Source organism: Myripristis murdjan, chromosome 3 (assembly GCF_902150065.1).
Source record: "Myripristis murdjan chromosome 3, fMyrMur1.1, whole genome shotgun sequence".
NCBI classification, from domain to species: domain Eukaryota; kingdom Metazoa; phylum Chordata; class Actinopteri; order Holocentriformes; family Holocentridae; genus Myripristis; species Myripristis murdjan.
The window spans coordinates 23,258,574-23,283,512 of NC_043982.1; the positions used below are offsets into that span (position 1 = coordinate 23,258,574).

Consider the following 24,939-nt stretch of genomic DNA (forward strand, 5'->3'; position numbering starts at 1 on the left):
ACTATCTACCAACTATGAGCACAGTCTGGTATACAGTGGTCCCTCGCTATAACGTGGTTCACCTTTCGCGGCCTCGCAGTTTCGCGGGGTTTTTTTTTTGTGCAATTTTGCATGCTTTATTTATTTATTTATTTATTTAACAGCGCATTGTGTTTTGCGTCCTGATTGGCTAAGGGACTGTAGACCATTGTCAATCAATCTCCTCCGTGCCGTGTCTCCTGTACAGTACAGAATGCGTTCATTCTATAATACTGGACTTATTTTTCTACGAAGGTTTGAACTTTGAGAGTGTTTAACCAAGAGAGAAAAGTGAGAAAATATTAATGCCTGTCTGAAAAAAGTGTATAAAGTGTGTAGTGAGGGGTTTTACAGCCTTAAAACTTCTATAATAATTGTAAAAAATAAAGCTGACTACTTCGCGGATTTCGCCTAGTGCGGGTTATTTTTAGAACGTAACCCCCGCGATAAACGAGGGACCACTGTACAGGCAAAACTCCTGTGCATATTATTAGAGGATAAAGTAAATGTTCCACTTAAACAGGAATTTCTTTCATGAGGAACACTCAACAATAAATAGGCACAGAAGATGGTAATGAGATGACATTTTCATCAAATAAAACAGGACTGGATGAAAAGTGATTTAGAATCATGGACCTTGAAACAGCTAAAAGTTGTATTTTACATTTGTTTATTTTCATGCTTATTTTTCAATTATGTGCAGCATATTTTATTTAAGTAAATAGTTTCAAAGCATTTCTGACTCTATCTCCCTGTTTTCCCTTGCACTAAAAGGCATAGGCTGATACAGAGTACCGATTTACTGCTTAATACTTTCTTTGAGAACAGTTGCAAAGCAGCACACATCCCTTTCATGTAGAATATTCTGTCTAGGATTATCATTATCTATCAAAGTAGTTTTCTGCGGTCCACTTTGCTCCTGTTTTGCATTTTCCAGTAAGGCTGCAGCCCTACTGAAACTCAAGTATTCTACTGTTTATCCTTACAATTAATGAAGTAAGAAGATATGTTTCTTTGTCTGTTTGTTTTATTAACAAATAACTTTTTGCAAAAATATGAATCTCCTTTTACTTAGGTGTGTACACGAAAGAAAGAAAAAGTTTTTAAAGGTTAAAGAGCCAGCATCAGTGGAGGGCAGATAAAAGGATTCATAATGGCAACTGACATCAAGCAAACCATAGCATCAGATCCCACGCCTCTTGATTCAGATGTTTTAATGCACTCCTATGCTGAATAAGAGCATATCTCTAAGAAAAAAGAAGCACAGCAGCAGCTGCCAAGGAGTATGAGTCAATACATAATTTCAACAATTAAACCAAGGCAGTTATACAGTGCAGAGGAGCCCAACTTGTGTCGCTTACTCTCTATGAATAAAAAGACTGTCTCAACTCTCCTACTGTTTTCTCCATGGAGAGAAGGAGAGAGCAGAGAAAATGGGGAAGAGTGAGGATTAGTATGTATTAGTGTGCAAGAGGAACAAACAACCTAACAGGTGAAATTAAACAGACTAATGTATTAAAATATTAGCTGTTTTAAAAATGCAGGGAATCGAAAATTATTTTCTAACTCCTTGGAAACATCAGTAAGAGAAACCAGTTGTCACTTTCTGGCCAAGCAAGAAAGCCAGACTTTGTAACAAAAACAACAACAACAACAACAACAACAGCAATACTACTACTGTTACTACCAATAATAATAACAACAACAACAATCATGGGCTTCAATGTAGCTGCAGGCTTGACAGGTTTTCTGGCCAATACCTCACAGGTAAGTTCAAGTAAACCTGCTACTTGTTAGTATGACTGACCTAGAATTAATCTAATCTCACTTCTTGGAAAAGCCTCAGTTACTACTTGTGACAGGCTTGAATGTCAGCCACCTTTAAAAAGCCCAATACTGATCAATAAAGCTGGATCAGTAGGTTATATGGTAAGGTTGTGACAAAGGCAAAGGATGCAGCCAGTCAGCATCACAGTTTGTTTTGTGTTACTTAGGGATAAGGAAATTGTTTGTGGTTGAAGTACCACATTTTTACACAGTTTACTGATGATTTTTTTTTTATTACTTTGCTTTGTGTGTGTGCGTGTGTGTGTGTGAAGTGGGGGTCTCTCCATGGCGGTGCTCATTTAGTAAACCGACATGCGATCACATTCCTGCCATTCCACATTGCTGTCCGCTCGGTCACATGACAGCAGAGGAGTAGCATGGGAGCTGCCTTTGGAGTGTGTGTGTGTGTGTGTGTGTCTGTGAGTGTGTGGATGGGTGGCTGGAAGTGGACTGATATGGGATCAGGTTTAAGAGACTTCTATTTGTTTTTCAAACTTTCATTTAAGCAACCGTCAATACAGAAACAGATTTGTACTGACATTTACAAACATAACCAACATTTCAAAGATAATCCTACATTGTAAAGCAGCTCAGCTACTAACAAGATTTTATTTGTTGTCCTAAAACGCTCCCAGCGCAGCCACCGAATCACACACACTGCTCATAAATGAATGAACACACACACACACACACACACACACCAAATTTACAACATATTTCTTGCTTTATTTGAAAACAACATATATTAAAAATATATAAAAATTTCAGCAGTCCAGAAATGATGAGCAGTTATAAAGTATTTAAAATAATGAAGTCAATACATTTACACCGTAAAAGCAACAAAGTTGTGCATAACAAAGCCTATAAGTAAAGACAATGACAAATGAACACTGATGAATATAAAAGTATTTTGGCAAATAAATATTCATGAACAGTCAGTGAAAAATATTGAAAATAAATGTTAACACTACGAAAGTGTTAGAATCAGCATCTACATGTTACAATGCATTTATTATTTCTTGGCAGCTTGCCAGGTTAAAATTAACTGTGGTTATGTTCCGTTTAATTTGTTCAAACACATGACTTTAATGTTGCAATAAAAACGACTCTCAGATTCATTAAATCAGATTCAACAACCAATCACATACCTTTAGCCAATGTTCTTTTTTCCACCTCTAATCTTCTTTTCTTCCTCCCTTAACCGCCGGTCCTAAATTTTTCTTTAAGAAACCATTTGTCTAAAGTTATTCCGTTCATAAAATAAGTTGCAAATGGATTTTTATTGCCACAATAACCAGCTGAGCAGATGCTACAAGATGGTGCTGCCATGCAACAACAATGTATTCACTTTTTTTTTTTTTTTAACAAATGTTTTGGCCCAAATACCTCATAGAGGCATGGAAGAGGGCGGAGCTTAGCACAAACAGGGCCATAGTTTCCAAATGTTTCCACATCCTATCACAAAACTTGGGGGGAAGACTTAAACAAGGCCATAACTTCCAGTTGCAACCTCACTTGAGGTCTGTGCTCTACTGGGGCCCTCCTGTATTTTAATAGAAATCTTACAGGAAAAACATACCTTAGGATTTCATTGTAGAGACTTCCCTCTTTGGGTTAAATACATGCTAATGCTGCTTCAATCTGCTATTGACTAATCAGGTACCAAAATATGTCCCAGTTCCAACATAGATCACCTGAGGATAAGGGAAAATTTGTGCCTCGCCCAACAAAAAAAAAAAAAGAAAGAAAGAAAGAAAAAGTGAGATGTGATAAAGAGAAAAGGTCTGGAGCACACAGCTAAGAAATGTATTTACTGATGGTATTTGTTTATTGGTGCTACAAGTAGCACCTATTAAATAATTTTCTTTGCTGTGCACTCCATACATCACATAAGCCCAGAGTGCACTTCATCAAGTGTTTTTGTGGCACAATATATGTGTGTGTGTGTGGGTGTGTGTGTGTGTGTGTGTGCATGTGCGTGTGTGTGTGTGTGTGTGTGTGTGTGTGTGTGTGTGTGTGTGTGTGTGTGTGTGCATGTGCGTATGTGTGTGTGTGTGTGTGTGTGTGTGTGTGCATGTGCGTATGTGTGTGTGTGTGTGTGTTGGGGGGTAGAGGGAAGGGGCTAGAAGCCCCAGTGTGAGCATAATATGTGTCATGTGAAACCTCATGCAGTGCAATATGTCCTTCCTCAATGCAGCATGTACCATGTGGAGTCACGTAGCAGTCTCATTCATCATCCTGACCTCTTGTGTTACACACTCATCCCTACACTCATACTCATAAACGCACTGTCAAGCAGGCTTACATGTACAGTACATGGCTTCAAAGAACAGTGCCAGGAAAGAGGGAAGAGGACTCTTACTCTGTTTTTCAGTTGTAATGCCGAAAATGTTTCTTTGTGTTCCCTTAACACAGAGACTGGGCTGAGCAGCATGCAAGTTTTATCAACATGTGATGCAATGATCCAAAAGCTTTCCAAGACTGTGGTCACTTGTATAAGAACGGAGAATGAATAAAGACATTCATAGAGTTTTGATAGTTCTTTCCGATTAAATGCTATTATGCAGAAGAAAAAAAAAATTACATTTTTTTGGTATGGATATTCAGCTGTAAATGCATAATGTTTTTGTTTTATGCATGACTTTTTACTTGACAATGAAAATTAATTTATTACCACCACCAAGTGAAACAGGTTGTGATTGCTCATCTGCCTCTCCATCTATCAGCAGGACAACTCAAATAGTACCAGACAAGTTTACAAGAAACTTAGTGGCAACATTTTCAGGCCATTCGGCATCAAGAGAGCGTGACAATGGGCGTAGCACAAAACAGTGCTGTAGTTTCTAAATGTATCTCAAAGCGGTATGTCCGATCAGAACAGCATTGCTGGAAGAGGGCGTGGCTTAGCACAAATAGGGTCATTACTTCCAGCTGTAACCTTGGCAGGGATCTGTACAAGTGCCTTCTTGTACTGAATATTTATTTCCATTTATTACTGCTTTGACTGTCATTTTGACAGCTTCAGGTCTACTTTAGGCAAGCATGTATGTAACAAAAAACAATTAATGACATTAACGGTTGCAAGGTGACACTTGAACTGGCAACAACAACCACTTTTTAACATATAAAAAATAGGGACAGCAAACAGCAAAACCCAAAATGAATAATTTTTTAATATTTATTGAATTGGTGATATTTAAATATTATTGCTACAGTTGGAACTGTAACAATCATGGACACCAACTGCCGTAAAACTTCTCAGGAGAAGAAGAACCAGAACCAGAACCAACATTGGTGCGTTTACTTGTGTGTGCACAGGCATCTGCTTTAGAGAGGATGGCGAAGCAAATCAAGTTGTTTGACGGTGCGATGAAATGTTCAACCTATCAACATGACAAATGAATGTGCAAACTGATTCACCTGACAAAGAACCAGATGAACCTGAACGGAAATCTAAAAGAAAATGTGTGAAGTTTTGGGAGGCGAAATATAGTTCATCCATCTCTGAGCTGGACAGAAAATTATGCTGCGATGCATGTACAGCATACTCCTCGATAAGTGACACATCAAGTTCACTAGTTCAAGGTTGCACATCCCATAGAGCCACAGGGCTGGAAAAGCACTGGAGCTCGAAGCAACACATGTGGGCAGCTCAGCGACATAATGAGGTGAAGGCTGCAAGCGCTGGGACGCCCATTGACGGGACAATCATTTGCAAGATTAATGCTGCCAACTGGGAGATCCTTGTAAAATGTTTCAACACCGCATATTATGTTCTGAAAAATGAGAAACACTATCTCCTTCAAAAGAACATACCTGATTTGGTTTGACTGACAAGCTGCAGGACAGATCAGGCATGCAGGGGGTAACGTTGGTTCTATTAACTTACCCTAGGCTAATTTACAATAAAACTTTGGAGATTTATGTCCAACCATAGCATGTAATATAGTTTTTTATATTTTCTTGAGGGACCCACAATGAGAGACTTCCAAAATCTGAAATGGAGAGAAAGGATTAACAAGAAACCGGTGACTTGCTGGGTTCATTATTAAGGGATCTGCGAAGAACATGACAAAAGCTGTGCTGTTAACTGATGACGCTGAAGATTTTAAACATTCTTCTATGTCACATTTTAATTATTAAGCCAATGTATAACTGCAGAGTATCCTAACTACTCAATTTATGAGATGACTTAAAATGGAAACTGCATTTTCAGTTTTAGCACCCTAGCCCTAACCCTAACCCTAACCTAAAGACTGATGCCTGGTTGCCAGCCATGCAGCCACTTTGAAAAGTTTGTGTTAAGCCCTGCAAAGGTAGGATAAATCCAATGCATGCAGCAGTGAGAGCACAGTGCAGCGCAAACCCAGTGTAAACGTGGAGTCTCCCAATTGGAATCAATGACATGCAGATTGAGTCCTGCCAGTGTGCTAGTGGTATAAGGCTTTGTGTTGTTTCTTAGTTTTTCATCTGTGTAGGCTGTGGTTTATAATATCCCTTGTGCTATACCTTTGTACTACACATGAAGTCCTGTCGCCTTTGTACCATGTGTGTATTGTGAAACTTAGTTCATCCATATGTTTCCCTACTGCCACTACGAATGGGTGTACATTTATGGTGCTGGGTGAAAAAAGAGATTGGGATTTGGATATCCAAGGCCCATGTTGTCCCTCTGTTAGTTTTTGTGCTAGCTTTGTTGACTCAGGGAAGTGGCCCTGTGGCTGTGGCCATGTGGAAGCCCCTTGCTGCTGGGAGGCCCTGTGTATAGCACGCAGCAACAAAGCTCTGTGATTGGAGAAAGCCAGACTGGGGATGAATGACCACTGTACATAGAGCAGCAGGCATGAGGGAAAAAGCACTTTCCAGTTTTATTTTTCTCCTTTTCATTCTCCATCTTCAGTATCCGAGTATCATGATTGGAGGTTAAGTGAGATGGTTTATGACTTGCAAGACATAAGTGAATAATTAAAATCAGACTTTATACATATTATGAAATGAACATTTCACTCCTTAGTACAAGGTGACAGGTGTGTAGGAGATGACTGTGGGATGACAATTAACAGAAAGAAAAGACTCCTTCACTGTACATCTGTATGAGTCTGGGCACAGAAGCTTTTTTTACTCTCTTGAAATGCTAAAAAACACTGTAGGAGACAGTTGGATATTAATGCTTTAAATTTTACCAGTGTGAGTTACAAAAAAGGTTTTCTTGCGATGTGTTCATCTTGATCTGGAGGATAGCACCAGAATATCTTGTTTACACAGCTTTACCTCTGAGGGGAAATTGCAACCTCTTGCAATCTGGACATTGCAGAAGTCAGTACTGCAATTTTTCATACTTTTCCATTTATTTTGCTGCACTGTCTGTATACATGTGAACTCAGTCCACTCTTCTGTCTCCAGAGCTCAACATATTGTGAAAAAGCAACTGTGCCCTCAGATTCATAACAGTTCAGTCCCCTTCCTGACAGTGAGAGTAATGTGTGTGCGCACATGTGTGTGTGTGTGTGTGTGTGCGGTTGGATGACTGGGTGTGAGAAGAAGCCTGCTGTATTGTCAGGGGAGGAAACACAGCTGGAATGGTTAACACCTGACACAGCAGCTGTTCAGTGACTCAGAGCCTCACTGTGGATGGAATTACAGCATGTGGACCGCGCTCTAGTGGTTCTGTGAATTTGCTGAGCCTATGTAGCACTTTGTAACAGAGAGATAATATTTAAACCACAACAAGGCAAGGATCATGAAGAAGGTTTAATGTACAGTGAAAGTTACACTGCACATTACAGGAAAGCAAATGCTTTCATCCCAGGTGTTTGTGTTTGTGGGTGTGTTCAAGCATACACCTTAAATCGCATGCAGTGTCTTGCCTTTAAAAAAAAAACTGAGAATGGAAGCACGGCTTTAGCACACTAGGCTACATGTTTAGACAAAGTAAAGTGTGTTGGCAAGGAGAATTTCAGTCAGTGTTTTTGCACTGGCATTTCCACCTGCATACTGAAACCTGAGAGCCTCTGTCTCCCTCCAGGGCTTCTAGCTCGCTGATTCTCTTCTCAGATTTTCATGACCCTGGCTTTGCAAAGTATTGATTTATTCACACGCCGAGTAGCTCTTGGTAACAAGCTCATGTTAAAGCTAGGTTTATTTTTTTACTTGGTGGTTATCGATGGTAATTGAATTAGCAAACAACACCACTGAAAATCAGCAAGCAAGGCTCATGGGATGGACAGTATTTTAGAGTGTATTCAAATGTATGTATTTTAAAAACATACAGATACATACAGCTTCGGTGCTCCTTGGCACAGATTTTAGAAGTCTCTGGAACTCTACTGTAGGGATGCACCACCATGCCTCCAAAAGATACTGTATGTAGAGATGGATATTACAGTAGGCTGTAGTCTGTAAAGCCATCATTATGAAGACAGATGCACATTTGAGAGTTCATTGGTGCAAAAACCACAGGCAGTGGTCTATAGAGCTCTAGAAAAAAAGTAGTCTGGCCAAATGAGTCATTCTCCACCATGAACGCTACGGGTCTGAATGCTTGACCCATACAGTGACAAGGTCTGCTGGCTATGTTATGCTGTGGGGGGCAACTTTCCTCTTGTCCTTTTGAGAGGGAAGGCTCACTGCAAATCAATACAAAGTCATTCTGAGTGATCATCCTTATCATGTAATGAAAGAGCTGTATCCTGATTTCAGTGCTCTCTCCCAGGATGACAATGGCCCTATCCACAGGGCACAAGGGCTCTCTGAATGGTTTCATGAGAATGAAAATGATGTAACTCATTTGCTGTGGCCTTCACAATCACACATCTCAACCCAACTGAACACTTATCAGAGATTTTGAACCGACAAATTAGACAGCATTCTCCATCACCATCATCAAAACACTAAATGAGTCCAAATGAATGATTATCTTTTGGAGCAATGGTGTTCCCTCCCTCCAATACAGTTCCAGAGACTTGCACAGTGTGCATTGTCCACAGTGATTTCCTAACCAAATTTTATTGAGACAAGAACCATCTAAAATACGCACACACAGACACACACGCACACACAACACAAGGACTAACTACTAACATCACTCAGGCACAGTGCATCACAATTATCTGTTGCCACTGTGCCAATTTGGGAGATGTACAAAGCAATCTAGTTATCACTGCTTTTGAAAGCTTTAGTGATCCCTCTTCACAAAGTGTCTGTAATAATATTCCAGTGCTCTCTGTCAATTGAGTCTCAAGGCTGCTCTAATCTTATCTACAGTGTTCTCTTCTCCTTCACTCTCTCTCTGTATCTCTCTCTCGCTTTGCCTCTCACACTTTCATTCCCCCACTCTTCATTCTGTCTAAAACCGTTTTTGACCTCTTTGACCCTGCAATGGAAACAGGATCTGTACGCATGTGGCAGACTATGAGCACATACAGACCTTCTATGTGCTGTCAGCATACAACTTTTGATGTTAGCAGTTTTTCTTTAAAACAACTCTTATTTTCACAAAAGTCATTAATTTACAGCATGTTACGCTCTGTTGGTAGCTGAGAGAGCCACATCTAAGCCAATGAGGTGTATTATAGCTGGGTGATATGGACAAATTCAAACAATACTGAATATCAGAAACCTTGATATCAATATTGTGGCAGTATTGTAAGAATGACTGTGGAGATGACTGAGCAGGTAGATGCAAATAACAGAACAATTACAACAGTATAATAAGTTCAGAAAATTGCATTCCTTTATTGTAATGTGGCATTTTAAACCAGGAAAAGACAACTGTTTAACATATATCCCAGATCATATGTTGTCTAACACTATTTATATAAAATTGATATATGTCCCAGGCCTATGATGTATATAAGGATAAACCTCTTCCCTGTTGTGAAAATTGTGCAGGGCATCATGACAGCAGCACCAGGGATATCAAGAACAGCACATGACAACAGCAAAAAAAAAAAAAAAAAAAAAAAAAAAAGACAGCAGTACAAGGCATGCACATATTACAGTACACAAAGACACACCTGTCTATGACATAGAAATACTGTACATCATAGTGGAGTGAAAACAAAGCAGCATGTTTTCTTTGTTTTCTAACCATTTTAGAGTGCATCTCAAGTTCATTAAAGACCTGAGGTATTGTATGACTGAACAGGAGACTCTGGAAACCCAAGCTGCAGCCTCAGGGCCACGGGGTGTCCAGTCTCTGCTGATAGTTAGCTGGGCCAGGGGAAATATTCTCTCCTCTTTCTCCTCCTGCTCTCCCACCTCTTGTGAATAGGTGAGCTCTTAACAGATGTGGTCAAAGTAAGCACTGACAATCAGAGCAGGGACCTCCTATTACTCCTTCATCTTTTCCCTTCTCTGCCTTTCACTCTTTTATTTGTTTCTTTCACTCTGACTAGAGGTGGATGCTTCCTGCCAACCTCTGTCTTTTTGGTGTGTCTCTATTTGTCTATTACCCTGTGATGGACTGGCAACCTGGGTGTTCCCGCTGCCCTCTGCCTGATGAGCGCTGGGACAGGCTCCAGCACCCCCTGCGACCCTTACTAGGATAAGCGGTTTGGAAAATGAACGAGTGAATTTATTTTTGTATATTTTGTGTATTTTTCTCTATCTTTCACTCTTTTTTTTTTAAAATCAAAATGCCATCAAAATGGCGCCGCTCTAGAGGCAGCTTGTTACAGCAGCTCCCGTTCACTTGAACGTTTTTTTCCCTTTTTCTAGTTTAGTCTCCCCTTTTATTTCTATTTAATTATTTACTGGTTTCTTTAACTGATCAGTGCACTATGGAGACCAAAGTCGCCATGTTTGCTCTGGTCTTTCTTTTGTAAAAATTTGTGAAATTTCCCCACCGTGGGACTAATAAAGGAATATCTTATCTTATCTTATCTTATCTTGTCTTATCTTATTTAATATCACGAGGGCAAATATCATGGATCAGTCTCTGTCTGTATGTTCATTTCTTTGTTTGCCTGTCCTACCATTTTAAATTAGGGATTTGCAATACATCAATATTACATAAATACTGTGACATCTCAACATCATCTGGGATTTTGGACTGTGATATGGTGCAAGTGTTGTCTGTTGACAACTACTATTGATTGTTTATAGGAAATTTCTTGTGTGGATGATACTGTAGTCTCAACAGTATCATCCAAATGTCAACATCGAGATATTCAAGTCAAGATATTGTGGCATTTGATTTTGTCGATGTTGCCCAGCCCTAACGGAAACAGTACCGATTAAAATTATACAAAGCAGTCCAAGTAGACTACAATTACAGCTGCAAACAAGGTGACCCATTTGACACTGAATGGCTTGGACATGTATATTGTTTCTTTTCTGTTTCTGATTGTTCAGTCTCTTTCTCTGCATCCCGTGTGTAATCCATGGCACTTTCTCTACTTTTGAGTAAACTATGAGCCACCTGGCATCGTGCCATTACAATCCATTCACTACAGCTCAATCAGCGTACACAGCCGCCGTATCCCACAGTGCACCCTGCCACTTCCAACAGCTCCCTCCACTACAGGGAAATGTCAAAATGGCCACTTCACAGATCCCCCCTCTTAACTGCATTTTGTCCTCATGGGGCACTGACAGCAATTCTCTTTGTGTGTGTATGTGTGGGTGTCCGTGTGTGTCTATGTAGTGTGTGTAGGTGCTCAGGTACATGTTGCTATGTGCATGTGTGTGAGCAGGCCACGGTACATGTCTAGGTGCAAATCTAGGGCATGCATTGTGTGTGTGTGTGTGTGTGTGTACGTGTGTGTGTGTGTGTGTGTACGTGCATGCCTGTGTGGATATAAAGAGTTTCAGTCCCAGATGATATCACCGCCATTAGAAAAAATGTGTTATGCTCACCCCCACCTACTTTTGTAAAGGATAGTAGGTCATGTAAGTCCTCGATTCAGAAATTATCATTTTTACCAATGGAGTTTTTCTATAGTTTGTATTTGTAGCAGTTTTGAATAGAATTTTCACAACAGTAATGACCCACCTGTTTTTTTGCTGTGGGATGTTCTATACACACACACACACACACACACACATATGTATATATATATATATATATATATATGCACATTGCATTGTTGTTGCATTCTTTTTTTTTTTTGGGGGGGGGGGGGGGGGGGGGGTGCTTTTCAGATTTCCTAATGGGAATAGTTGTTTCCTGTTTTTATTCTCTTTTTTGTGCATGGTCCTCATCACACCTCTTCTAAGGTTTTGTGTGGTGTAATAGCTTCCATATCCGACACACAATGATCCCCAGCCCAGGCCAAGTGAAACCACTGGCACTGAGCTGAGAAACGGCTGCTAACGTTTTAATGACTTAATGAGACCTAATTAGTTTAAATGCGCGAGAGGAAGAGAGGAGCCAGGGAGGTGATCTGCATCTGTGTGTGTGTGTGTGTGTAGCGTGCATTTTGTGAGAACTCGCGCGTGCTTAAGATTGTTTGCATGGATTTAATTGTTTTTACGTGTGTTTTGTGTTTGTGTGTTTTCTGGGAATGTTCGTGCATGCATGTGCATGTTTTCTCGGTGGCAGGTGTGTGCCAGAGAGTCGTGCAGCCTTTCAGAGCATTACCCAGCCTCTTCATCAGGAAGTGATGCTGGGGGGTCAGGCCTCATTTAATCATGGAAAAAAATTCCATCTCCCATTAACTTAATTAATCCAGCGCTAGAGAAAGAGAAGAGCTAAAGGAAAGTTGCCTGTACAGCTGCTGTGTGTGTGTGTGTGTGTGTGTGTGTGTGTGTGTGGGAGCGTGGGTGCATACGATTTGAGTGCAAAATATTTTTTAAAAAAAAATGATGAGAAAGTGGTGCAGTGGCATAGAAAGAATGAAAACTATACGCAATATCTGATTCTGCTAAAAGTATGTTTTGAAACTAAATGGATTCTTACTTCACCAGTGCTGGGTGGCACTATGCTGAAAGCCTTATTTTATCCACTCTTATCCACAAGGTTTCAGTAGCAATATACTTGAAATAACACTGAAGAGATCTTTTTGAACCAAACACTTGAGGAGGCAAGCATAGTAGTCTCACCCCTTTTAGTTTGCCTGAAAAAAGCACTTAGTGTTTTGTAAGATGTGGTGCTACTGCACTTTTTTTCTGCTATGAAAGGTTGCATGCTTGGCATGTTATGTTTACTAGTATTAGGAGAAGATTATTGCCCACACAAGATGGACAAAAATCCTTATTCACAGACACAATGTCAAACAGATGCTAGTGCACAATATATAAAACAGCGTTCTTTGAAAGATTACCAACAAAACAAATATAAACACACAAGCATAACCTAGGCAATAATGACATGGGTGACAGCTGACCTTTTCCTCTCACTTCTGTTCTCAACCTCTATTTCCCTCAATTTCTTACACTATTTCCCTCTTACACTAACTTTCCTCCTCATCGATGCTAATTAAGTGCTGTCATGCCAGTCAGGATTTGGAGCCTCTACCTCCCTTTTTCTTCCTTCCACTCCATTTTTTTCTTCCCTTCTTTCTTGATCTCTACCCTCATCTTTTTCATTCACCATCTTTTCCAATCATGGCACAGTCAGCTGTCGTGACATGATTTAAAAAGAAAAACAGAGCAAAAGGAAACAAAGCGGAAACAGTATTGGAACAAGCGGAAAAGCATGTGAGATAGACAGCAAAATATAAACAAGAATATGACAAAATAATACAGCACTATAGAGTTAAGATTAAAACGTCCACATCCATTCTAGTGCTAGATACAGCTCATTCAAAATGGATCAATTTGAAGAGATTAGTGGATCAAAGTCTCTAGATCAAATCTCTATGGCCCATCTTCTAACAGTTACAAAACAAATACACCAAATACACACACACACACACACACACACACACACACACACACACACACAAAAACTCCACACACCTAGGTGTATAAAGAATGCTAAACTCTGCACACCGAGGTGCAATCATAGGATACAGTACTGTACATGATAAGGTCAGGAGCACGCCATTCTCAGCCAACCATTTACCTCTTGTCTTCTGTAGAGAAGCCTGTTTCGGTGGAGCTGAGCTGTGGGGCTGGGCCCATCCATGTGGTGCTGGAGCCAGGACTGCCCCTCCTGCTGGACTGCAAGCTTGGGGCCAGCGACACACCTTTCAATGTCACCTGGCTGCAGGATGGCCAGCCCCTGCCTCTGGATGGGGGCGACTTCATGCAGCATCTGCCCAACGGATCTCTGCTCCTGCTCCCTAACTCTAAGGATGGCAAGCCGCCTCAGGGAGTGGAGGGGGGATACAACTGCATCAGTGCCAGTGCCTTTGGAGCCCTGACCAGCCGAACCATCACCGTGCTTCTGGCAAGTAGGTGTCCAGCAAAAACTTGCACAGGGGGAATTGGGAAATCTCTCAGAGTAGGGAGTATGAACAGAGAGAACGTGCTATAAGTCAGTGGGAAACACAAGCTGCTGCAGAAGCATAAACCATCTCATTGGTTGAGTTAGTGTCATTGGTTGGGTGATCTGGACAAAATCAAATATCACTGTATCTTTGACTGAATACCTATTAGTATTGTATTGATATTACATGGATGACTGTTGTTGTTTTTATAAGATATTTACACACAACAAACAAAATAAAAACCCGTTCCGACTTTAAATCTTTTGGTAATTGTTTACACACAGCTTCTTGAGTTTGCTCTGCTTCTTGGTTAAATGATCTCTTAACTCCAGATTTAAAGTTCACAGAACAAGTTACAGTGTTAGCATAACAACTAAATGTAAATCAGGCAAACAAATAATTTACTGTTCTTTTCACATGAACAAAGTGGATGCAACAAAACCTAGTGAGTTTTTGTTTTTATTTAGGTAAGCTGCAGCAATAGCAACAGCTGCTCGTTTTGCTTTAAAAAAACACACTCAAGACAAGACATATACTTATGTAAAAATAATCTTATACAGCTTCCTTCATGTGTATAATCCAATGTAATTATAGCGTGCAAAAGACATATACACATATTCATATACAGACAAAAGTTACACAAACCTATTTTTTCTGTTTCTGTCTCAGTGTAGTGTAGTGTTTCTCAACCTGTGGGGTGCATCCACAAGGGAAAGCACCAGAGAATGTCAGGATTTGCTGTGAGGCATGATGGAAAAGGTCAAACAGTTTTATTTTTAAAAAAGTAAAGAAGAAGAAGAAGAAGAAGAAGAATTTTTATTTTATTAAGAGTTTTTATTCAAATGCACAGAGACAAACCTCAGTGGCTAGTAATTGTCAATATAAACAAATGGTAGCATGCTAAATATAGAAAAGATGAGTAACTTCTAGTAATATAATACACTACAGGAGGTTATTGGTACAGCGAGGGTAGGGTGATGGAGCCTTTCTTAAATATTCAGAAGAGAATATTTGAGAACCAGTGCTGTAATGGAAAGGATATTGGTTTGAACCCTGCAACAGCCAGTGTGTCCTGTCAAAATATCCGTGATCAAGACATTAAAAACCTAACTGTTCATGCCTTGAATGTAAATGTAATGTAAATGGATTTGTCCCTAACACACTTGCATTCATACACACAGTAATGGATTCCTCAAGGGTATTTCCTTGCATGACTGGAGATGAACTTGGTTCTCCTCTGCCTCAGACAGGGACGTATTGTCTGGTGGAGAGCTAGTAAGTGTCCTGGGAACAGGTACACTATTAAGCAACACTCTAGTAAAAGGTAAAGAGAAGAGGGAGGAGGTGGAGGACGCAAGGAAGGAAAAAAAGAATGAAGAATGGGGAGATAAGGAGAAGATGGAGGGAAGGAAAAGCTCTAGCTTTTTAATTGCCTCTTCAAGGAGGCCTCTTTCTCTCACACTCTTATGTGGCAGTCTTTCATCAGTCATTAGCTTTTTTGTAAAATGAGACGGTATCCTCACTGGATGTCCCCTCTTTTGTCAGCCGTGACATGCCTATTTATGAGGATGGCTTGTTGGAGGGACATTGGGGACAATAAGGAGGAAAAGGGGGAGGGGAAGAGGGGAAGGTTCGAGGGATGGATGGAGGGAGAAAAAACTTTAAGAAATTTAAGATGATGAAAGGAATGGCCATAGATATTAGATATTAGATATTGTGTCCTTCAATATATGTGTGTGTGTGTGTGTGTGTGTGTGTGCTTGCGTGTGTGTGTGTGTGTGTGTGTGTGTGTGTGTGTGTGTGTGTGTGTGCTTGTGTGTCTGTGTGTGTGTGTGTGTGTGTGTTTGTGTGTGTCTGTGTGTCTGTGTGTTTGCTTGCAAACTAATTTCTTCTAACTACCAGAAATTAAACTGAATAAGCAATGTTTTTATGATCACATGTAGGAAAGCAGATTATGAAAGCCACCTGCGCTCAGTGCAAGTTTCCATGTGATGCATGTGCATTTTGAAAAGGGAAAGACATAGTGACAGAGACTGCAAATTGTAACCTTGGTCATAATGCACCATTGACATAAATGCCATCAGCTTTATAGCGGTTTTCAACCTGTCAAAATATGTTCTTCCTTTCATGCAAACAAACTTTATTATAGTCTGACCCTGTCTCAGTTAAAATAGTAATAATAATTCACAAATCTGAAATACTATACGTTGTGGATAGAAAGATGTTTTTCATCCATCCAGGCCAATGCAGAACTGTGCATTCATTTTCATCTTCCTCTTAAGATACTGCATCTGTTGTTCAGTATGCACCTTGGTGAGTTTAGTGTTTTTAGCACAGCTCACCTCTGCATCTGATCTCACATCATCTTCCTCCTCAGTCAGACAAATTAAATGTCCAGAGGAGACAGTGGGAAAAAACAAAAACAAAATTACAAGCAAGAGACATTATTGTCATTATGGTGGGAAACAGCACCAGCTTCTGGAGATGAAGAGGAAAGTGAGGCAAAACCGTCTCTGCTTCACTCGCTTCACTTGTCGCTGGCGGGTTCAATTCAATAGAAACTTAATCAGACACTAATTGGACAGTCAATGATTATGACATATTTCACTATTGAACCACTGCTTCACCAGATTTTTCAATCATGCACTCCTGGCAATCCTGATGGAATGACTGACAGATACAATAACCAATCAGAAAAGAGTTCACCCAGACTATTTCTGGTACATAGCTGGACAGCACAACAGGTAGAGGATATTAATAGAAATACCAGCAGGATCAATCGTCGGATTTCACAGTATTGGTTTTTATGCTGATGCATTTTAATATTGTAGCAAAATAGTAACCAGTTATGCTTGTTTTGGGGCAGGATTCAGTGAATTGCTAGCTAACTAATTGCAGGTGTTAGGTAGACCAGCTTATTCCTCCTTTCATACCAGACTGTATGTAAGGTAAAAAGCCCACTGCTGTTAACAATATAGTGTAAATATATTGTTTCAAATAGTCAGTAGTCTAATAGTTTTATCCTACTTAAGGTTTGTATATTGTGAATACTGTTCACTACAAGTAATGTAAATTTTATATTATACTAAGTACATTCCTCTGCATAGGCGTGGATTTAAATCACATGACTTGGACTTGACCTGGACTCGAGTCACACATTTGATGACTTACACTTGACAAAATCAGTACACTAGAGACTCAATTTTGACCTGAACACCAGACACTCGCGACTTGACTTGGACTTGAGCCTTTTTTGACTCAGAAAGACTTGATAGTTTACCATTCCCAAAGCCAGAGTATAAAAATTAAGCAATTATGCCATGCTTGCAGGCTCCCTAGTGGTATAAGGAAAGCTGAGGGAGTTAGCCTTGTCCTCTCATGATAAACATGACTTTAATTGACATCAGAAAATCAGATCTTAATATCCCAGATCCACAGTGACCCACAGGAAGTCAGTTGAAACCTTAAATCCTATCAAATTAATCAACAGTAAGTCTTGTATAGCATAAGATTAGGTATCTGTATCTGTTATTAATAAATTCGCCAGGAAAGCGTGTGTGTGTGTGTGTGTGTGTGTGCGTGTGTGCATGTGTGCGTGTGTGTGGATGTGTGGTGAAAAGAGAGTTTGGAGAGGAAAAGAGAAACTCACACATGAGGTAGGCCCTGCAGTTCTTTGGAAAGAACTAAGTGCATTGGCATTTCAGGACCTTTTTTATGCCCAAATTAATTAACCTTTCAGATAGACTCGTAAGATGCAGTGCATTAATGGACCATGTGCAATAATTTGCATATACAGGGCAGTCAGAGGGAAAAAAAAATAAGATTAGTAAAGAGTGCATTATGACTTGTTAAGGACTTAAACCTCAAGGTTTAGGACCTGGGATTTGACTTGGACTAGTCAGTCTTGACTTATGATTTGACTTGAGTATCAGACTCATATAGGTAGTGGGCTGCATTTGTTCAATTGAGATTTCGCGCGGGACTAATTAATTTTTGCTAACATCAATATGACCTGAAACGACACATGGATATTTCAGGCAACTTTCTGATTTCTAATTTTAAATCGATCAATTTGTATCCTACTTATCAATGGGAAAGTGCATGTTGGCTCATGAAAATAACACATAATGTACAATTATATAAAGCAGAAGAGAGAAATGCATATATATGCAAATATATAACATACAGGGTTTCCATTTACCTCCAAGAACAAAATAACTGCTGTTTCTATCTGTCTTGAAATATTCTATGTCAACCTTTTTTCTTTTTTGACAGCAGGTTTGTTAAACTAACATAACTGTCAGTGCAGCAGCTAACCTGTTGGTTTTAATTTTACTTCTGGCCGATGGATAGTTTGTTGTGCAAGGGCTAATTCATTTATCTTAATTTATCATTAATAATTAATTTATGAATTTATAATTGGGAACCTCTAATTTTTTCTTGTTACGCATTAGTAATGTTATAATTTTTCAAAACAAATTTTACTGGGGAGACACTAAATTTCCCCGGGACCCACAGGTGGTCATTTGTGTGGGTCCCAGGGAAATTTAGTGGATCCCCAATAAAATCTGTGCTTTTTGACAAATTATAGTGCTTGTTTTTTCCTCCTTTCCCTCCAAATCATTTTAGGGACCAGAAGCGCTCACAGGCCGGATTTGTCCTGCAGACCGTATCTCTGACATCTCTGACTGAGGACTTGACTTGAAACTTAAATGTCAGGACTTGAGCCCTCACTTATGACTTGCAAAACATTGACTTGGTCCCATCTGTGTTCCTCCACCTGGCGTTGTGCACACCCAGAGGACCTACTGAGACCTCCTTTACATTCTTTTTAAATGAATCCCCTGCTGTTAAAAATATAGCCAAGTCAGAATCAATTTGACCAATTGTTAGAAATACAAAATAATATAGATGACAAAAGGGAAAAAAATTCATTCAATTAAATTTGTTAGAAATAACATGCGTAGAGGGAGTATCATCTGCGTCACTGAAAGGTTTGTCCAGCAGCCATCACCAGTGACGTCCCAAGGATAAATTAGTAAGCCTCATCTTAATGCAGACAAACTAGCTCATTCTCTCATGATATATGACCTCTATGTACCCATTTATCCTGGAAGTAAAAGAATTACTTTCAAAGAAGATGAATGCACTAAGAGTACATTTAACATTATGAGATTCTTTCAGTGCTGACTCACTGAAACCTTGTAATTTTCCACAATATCATGTATAGTGATGGCCTTTCCTCATTAGGATTGCTGTTTGCATGCCAAAACTAAGTGGCTACATGTATTTAAGCTTTCTAGGGCATTGTTCTCTAAATTGGAATTTTTGTAGTGTCATTGTTTACCAGTAGCCATTAGAAATACAGTATATATCAAGGCTGATAGCATGCTTGATGGGTTTTCATAGTGTTACTTGGCTTCAGAGCAGGGTAGCGTGCAGGTCATGGGTGGAATTATCTGCTAGCACAAGGGGAGGGGAAAAAAGCTGCAATCTGATAGCTGTGGGGCCAAAGAATGGGGCATAGATAGAGGGACGGACAAAGACAGACCAAGAGATGAGGTAAAGTCAAGGGCAGGAGAGAGACAGAGAAGGAAGCTGTTAGGGGGGAAAAAAGAGAAATAAGAGCGCAAGGAAAGGGGACATAGTGACTTTCTGTTGAGCCTATACAAGGGTTTTGCAGCAATGCGAACAGTAACCCTTAATGGATTGCAGCACCCAAGGAACTGCCTCAAAATTTTGTTTAACCACACAGGAAGATGAATTGATTTTTGACCCTGCGGCATGCTTTGTGGCCTGTGTTACTCATTTGCCCGGTAAATCATCAAATGCAAGGGTAGAACAATGTCAACTTTGCAACATCTGAGTGTGCGCTCTCTGCATGGCGTCAGACAGATCTGCCATGAAATGTCATAGCAGGCCCGAGGAAAGGCATAGAGAGTCTTGGGAAAATACTAATGTGATTATGCTCTTGCTCCATGCGCGCTTTGATGGAGCGGAGGTGGAGGCCCAGGCAGTTTCCATTGTTCTGTCACAGCATGGGCAAAGTAACTTCTCTGAACACCCCCATCCCTTTCACATTAATGTCTGCTAATGTGCACTCTCGCTGATCAGCTGTTACTCAACACACACTCTCTCCCTCTCTGTCTCAGGCAGACACACACATACAGACTCACCGAGCGGTCTACTAATGTAATCACAGGAGGACTGTGTACAGGCATGGAGGAACACACTTGAGTAAACAATGAGATACAAGCAGCTAGGCACACAAGCATACTCGCACCCGCACACACACACACACACACACACACACAAACACCCACACATGCAGACAGTGCGTCTGGCACCCCGTCAGGCACTCTCTGGCAGTATTACAGGTGGTGTGTTTACATGAGAGTATCATGCTGTGTAATGGCTGGAAGTGGCAGGGGTTAATTATCAACTCTGCCTGCCACAATAGTCACACAACAGCCGCTGCAAGCTTTCCTGAAATGGATAAAATGCAGCCTGCTTCCACGGCCAAGCATGTGAGTCAGCCTCTGTGTACTCATTGAGAAACTTTGTTTCATTTAGCTCAGTGGGAAAACACAGGAGAGCAGTTTGTCGCCATGACCTACAGTTGATGAGTCGGGGGTAGGACTGGAGGTGTGTGGTTGTACCTGTTGTGTAGACTGTCCTGGTTCTTACCAATGTAATGTTTCTGTGCTCCTGTAAATACCCCAGTTTAGTCAGCAAGGGAGAGGTTGACTGATGAGGTATCACTTTTTGTAAATTGGCTAAGTGGATAATACTTGTTTGCAGTATGTCACTTAACCTGTGAGCAAACTAGATACCACTTCCCACTCAAATACCAAACCCGTCAGTAATAAAGTTAGAACTTATCCAGTTAACATCAGCTGATCATGTTTCTAATGTAAAGCTATAGAAAAAAAAACGTATTATGAATAGTGTCTGAATAAAAGTCTAAGCAAGTAAAACATCTTTTCAAGCAGATAATACATTGATAGTCTCCATGGGGATCACTGAAATTCCATCTAATCTGCTCTATTATGGTCATGTTATGGGTTATTTTGTTCATATTAGTGGTTCTTGATACCATCATGAGTTTAAAGTATACCCACTGATTCAGTTGAATGCAACATCACAGCAGCTTTAACGAAGCAGCTCTGTGCAATGTGTGAATCTCCTGTCTTTGGTGCAAAATAGATGAGGTAGATTTATGCATGTAGCACTGCTGGGTAATCTTTACATGTTTTCAAGCTGTGTGAGTAATTCCACAAATCTTTTGTGAATTAGTTCTATGTGTAGCTCCACTTCGACGACATGTGTCACAGTGGGATTCTGAAATCAGAGAGACTGATTACCAAAACTTTTTAGGTTAAGCTGCAGCTATTTATTCAGATGCTTCACCCCGCTTTGCTGTTTAAATGAAAATGATGTGAGATAGTGATTTATTGAGAATCATTAGGCTAATGTTGGCTGTCTTCACTACATATCCCTCTCTCTCTCCATTGACAATCAACCAATCCCCCTCCAACACACACACACACACACCACACCACCCCCTCCCGTTTCCACCTTTCCACTCCTCAGTCAGGGTTACAGTCAGCTTGTTTTGTTCTCTTGTCCAACCAGCTAGTTGGAGTCAGAAGTTAGAGGCCCTGAGACAGCGCTCAGTGCTGCCCCCTGCTGCTCAGTATTAGGCTTTAACTGTTTGCAGTTGTGAGTAGAGGAGCCCAACAAAATCCGGATGTGAAAATGCCCGCCCAAGCTTGGCTAAGTCACCAAGTCCTCAGATTTCTAATAATTTTACATCCTGGATCTGTAAAAAGGCTTAAAAGGTCATGAAAACATAAAAAAAAGTAACTTGATATTTGTAACCTTTTTTTTCATTTTGATGTTATTATACTATTTAATAGTTAGTGGTAATAGCAGATTCTTTACATTCAATGATAAGGAATTTTGCCAAAAGATGTGAATGGGATGGGCAAAAGTGTTTTATTTTATGGGGTTAATATACAATGGCAAATATTTTTGACATGTCCCTAACAGTAATTTTGTAATACCCTTGTCCTTATACTGCTAAGTTGCAGTTTCATGGTTTGTGTTCATTATGTTCAATCAAAAACTTTCTGTTTGGCAGCTTTTTGTTTCAGTTGTTTTGGTTGTTAAGTTTGTCTTAAATCCACTTCCAGGTCTTAAAGAGTCTTGCCTTGGTTAAACCACACGACACCCTGAATGATCTATTTGTCATGAACAGTAGACTTCTGCCCAAATGTCTCAGTCTGAGGGTGGCCTTAACTTAAACAAACAAACTTAAACAACAGAGAGATCAATTTAACCAAGCTTAACCCTAAGCCCATCTCGTCCAATCAGATACCCTTGGTCGGGGCATCGGGTTGGGTATTTATGAAAGCATATCAGGGGTGAGAAAACCATTTGTTTGGTCAAGCTGTTGTTCAACATGGTTTTTGGAGACCTTTATCAATATTTTGGACTGAAAGCTGTGCTCAGGAGGTAGAGCGGTCGTCTGGGAACCGGAGTGTTCCCAGTTCAATCCCCGGCTCCTCCAGAGTGTGTCGAAGTGTCCTTGAGCAAGATACTGAACCCCTCACCGCTCCTGATGGAGAGCTAGGCACCTTGCATGGCAGCCTCTGCCATCAGTGTGTGAATGTGTGTGTGAATGAATGAATGTGAGGCAAAATACTGTAAAGCACTTTGAGTGGTCAGAAGACTAGAAAAGCGCTATAGAAATGCAGTCCTTTTACCATTTATCTTCAAATCTTACTATTTTTATGCCTTTAACTGCATTTAGATCACAGAATACTAAAACCCTACACTAGTAATATTATTAATACTACTACTATTACTATTAACTCTGCAATTATAATAATATTTATGTATACTTGTGTGAAATATGATCAAATAATGTTTCTTTGAAATTAATTCAGATCAAGGTTTTCCCAAAGGCATGAATTATTGATCAATTACACAGTAAAAATGTAATCAAAACTGTCTCATATCTGTCATATCAGCACTGGAAGTCACTGACTGGCAATATCTGAGTTTTAACGAAAGACACAGGTTGATACTGGCAATTCTGTCACTGTCCTTTGGCTCCTTTGACTTCTATATTTCTATGTTTTTGTATTTTGGTGGAAGAGGACAAACAAATAACAGGCAAAACAGTTGTAGAAGATGACATTTTGATGAAACTAGAAGGCAAGCAGTGGAGCGCATACTGTACCTCTGCCAACATAATGTAATTGATCAATATATGCCCGTTCCATGTGTCAGACTGAATAATGTCTGTATGCTGTATTACCAACTCCTGCCCCATGGCAACCTTTGTGTAAATCCTTTGGTATGTAGTTCTCTCCCATAGAAAGATAGAACAGCATTCAGCAAATATTACACCTAGTACAGTCAGAGACAGTTATGTCAAGGAATTAACAGTTTATTGAAATGGAAATATAGTTATATTTTGCTCTGCTTCAGGGAGCTTTTGGATTCCTCACAGCATGAGTAATCTGCTGAAACAATAATCACAGCATAACAATAGCCAGAATTGAAATCATAGTTAGTCAACGTGATCCAGCATGCTTACAATGGCCAGAAGATGCTGGGGTGGTGGAGGGAGTGGCAAGATAGTGTGGCATGAAATCAGCAGTGAACTTAGAGCTTTTAAAGACCGCTTTGAACACTTGTGTGAATGTGATTGGATGGCTAGTCTGCTGGCCTCATTAGCAGATTGTCAGTGAGCCACTGATGCTGTCAAGTTGAATGTGTGAAACAGCTGATAGCTGATCAGCTGTGAGGCTTGCAGACTTCAGTGCTCTGCCTGAACTGACTTGATGCTTCATTTCTAATCCTGACTTGCTTACTCACTCCCCTGTGAGACACATGTGATGGTCTCTCTAACCAGCAGTTCACACCAGCATTTCATCCTCAACCTCAACAACCTGGATATGTGTAATACATATCCACCTAATCTATAATATCCTCCTCCTGCAGGCCTGTCTCAGTTCCACCAGGACCCAGCATCCCAAGTGGTGCCCGCTGGGGATGATGCCCGCTTTGAGTGCCAGATTGAGGGAGTGCCCACACCTGTTATTACTTGGGAAAAGGACCAAGCGGCTGTTCCTGAGAAGCCAAGGTGAGCCTGCCATTATGTTTGTGTTAATTATCAATTTATTTTAGCAATGTGAATGAGCAATGTTAGAATAGCCAGGATTCCTAGAGAATTACTGTAATTCTGACTCACAGAACCCATTCACCTCTAGTGCAGATTGTTTTTTTCTTTTTACCTGTTCCAGAAAAATCGTGCCACCAAAATTCCATGAGCAAAAAAGCACACACGGTGGACATTATCACCTTAAAACATGGAATATTAATTTCTGGTCACACATAAAGTGCACTGTACACATTTACATTAGTCAGTGTGAATTTTATGCAAAATGACCTCAGTAAATATGATGCGAAGCATTACAAAAATATTTGGATGAGAAATCCAACAAACTGAATCAGGTGGGCTGTGTGCACATAGTGTACATTTAGGTTTCCTATATCTGGGGTACAGTTCAAAGATAAGAACAGGCTTCCTGCATGTGTATGTGTGTGTATATGTGTGTTTGTGTAGTGTGTGTATATGTGTACATTTGTATGAGTCTACATAATGGAGGCAGGTCATGGCCACCACAGGCCACTGTACGTGTTTGTG

At 40.2% G+C, this 24,939-nt stretch overlaps 1 protein-coding gene across 1 annotated transcript in view; it reads left to right on the forward strand.

The window, feature by feature from the left end:
• Positions 1-5,077: 5,077 nt before the first annotated feature.
• The window catches only part of igdcc4 (immunoglobulin superfamily, DCC subclass, member 4), a 58,780-nt gene continuing 38,918 nt past the window's right edge, over positions 5,078-24,939 (forward strand). The window contains exons 1-4 of the mRNA XM_030044421.1: positions 5,078-5,139; positions 12,389-12,459; positions 13,869-14,183; positions 24,234-24,375. Coding sequence (XP_029900281.1) covers positions 5,078-5,139; positions 12,389-12,459; positions 13,869-14,183; positions 24,234-24,375 — 590 coding nt within the window. The remainder of the gene's footprint in view (positions 5,140-12,388; positions 12,460-13,868; positions 14,184-24,233; positions 24,376-24,939) is intronic.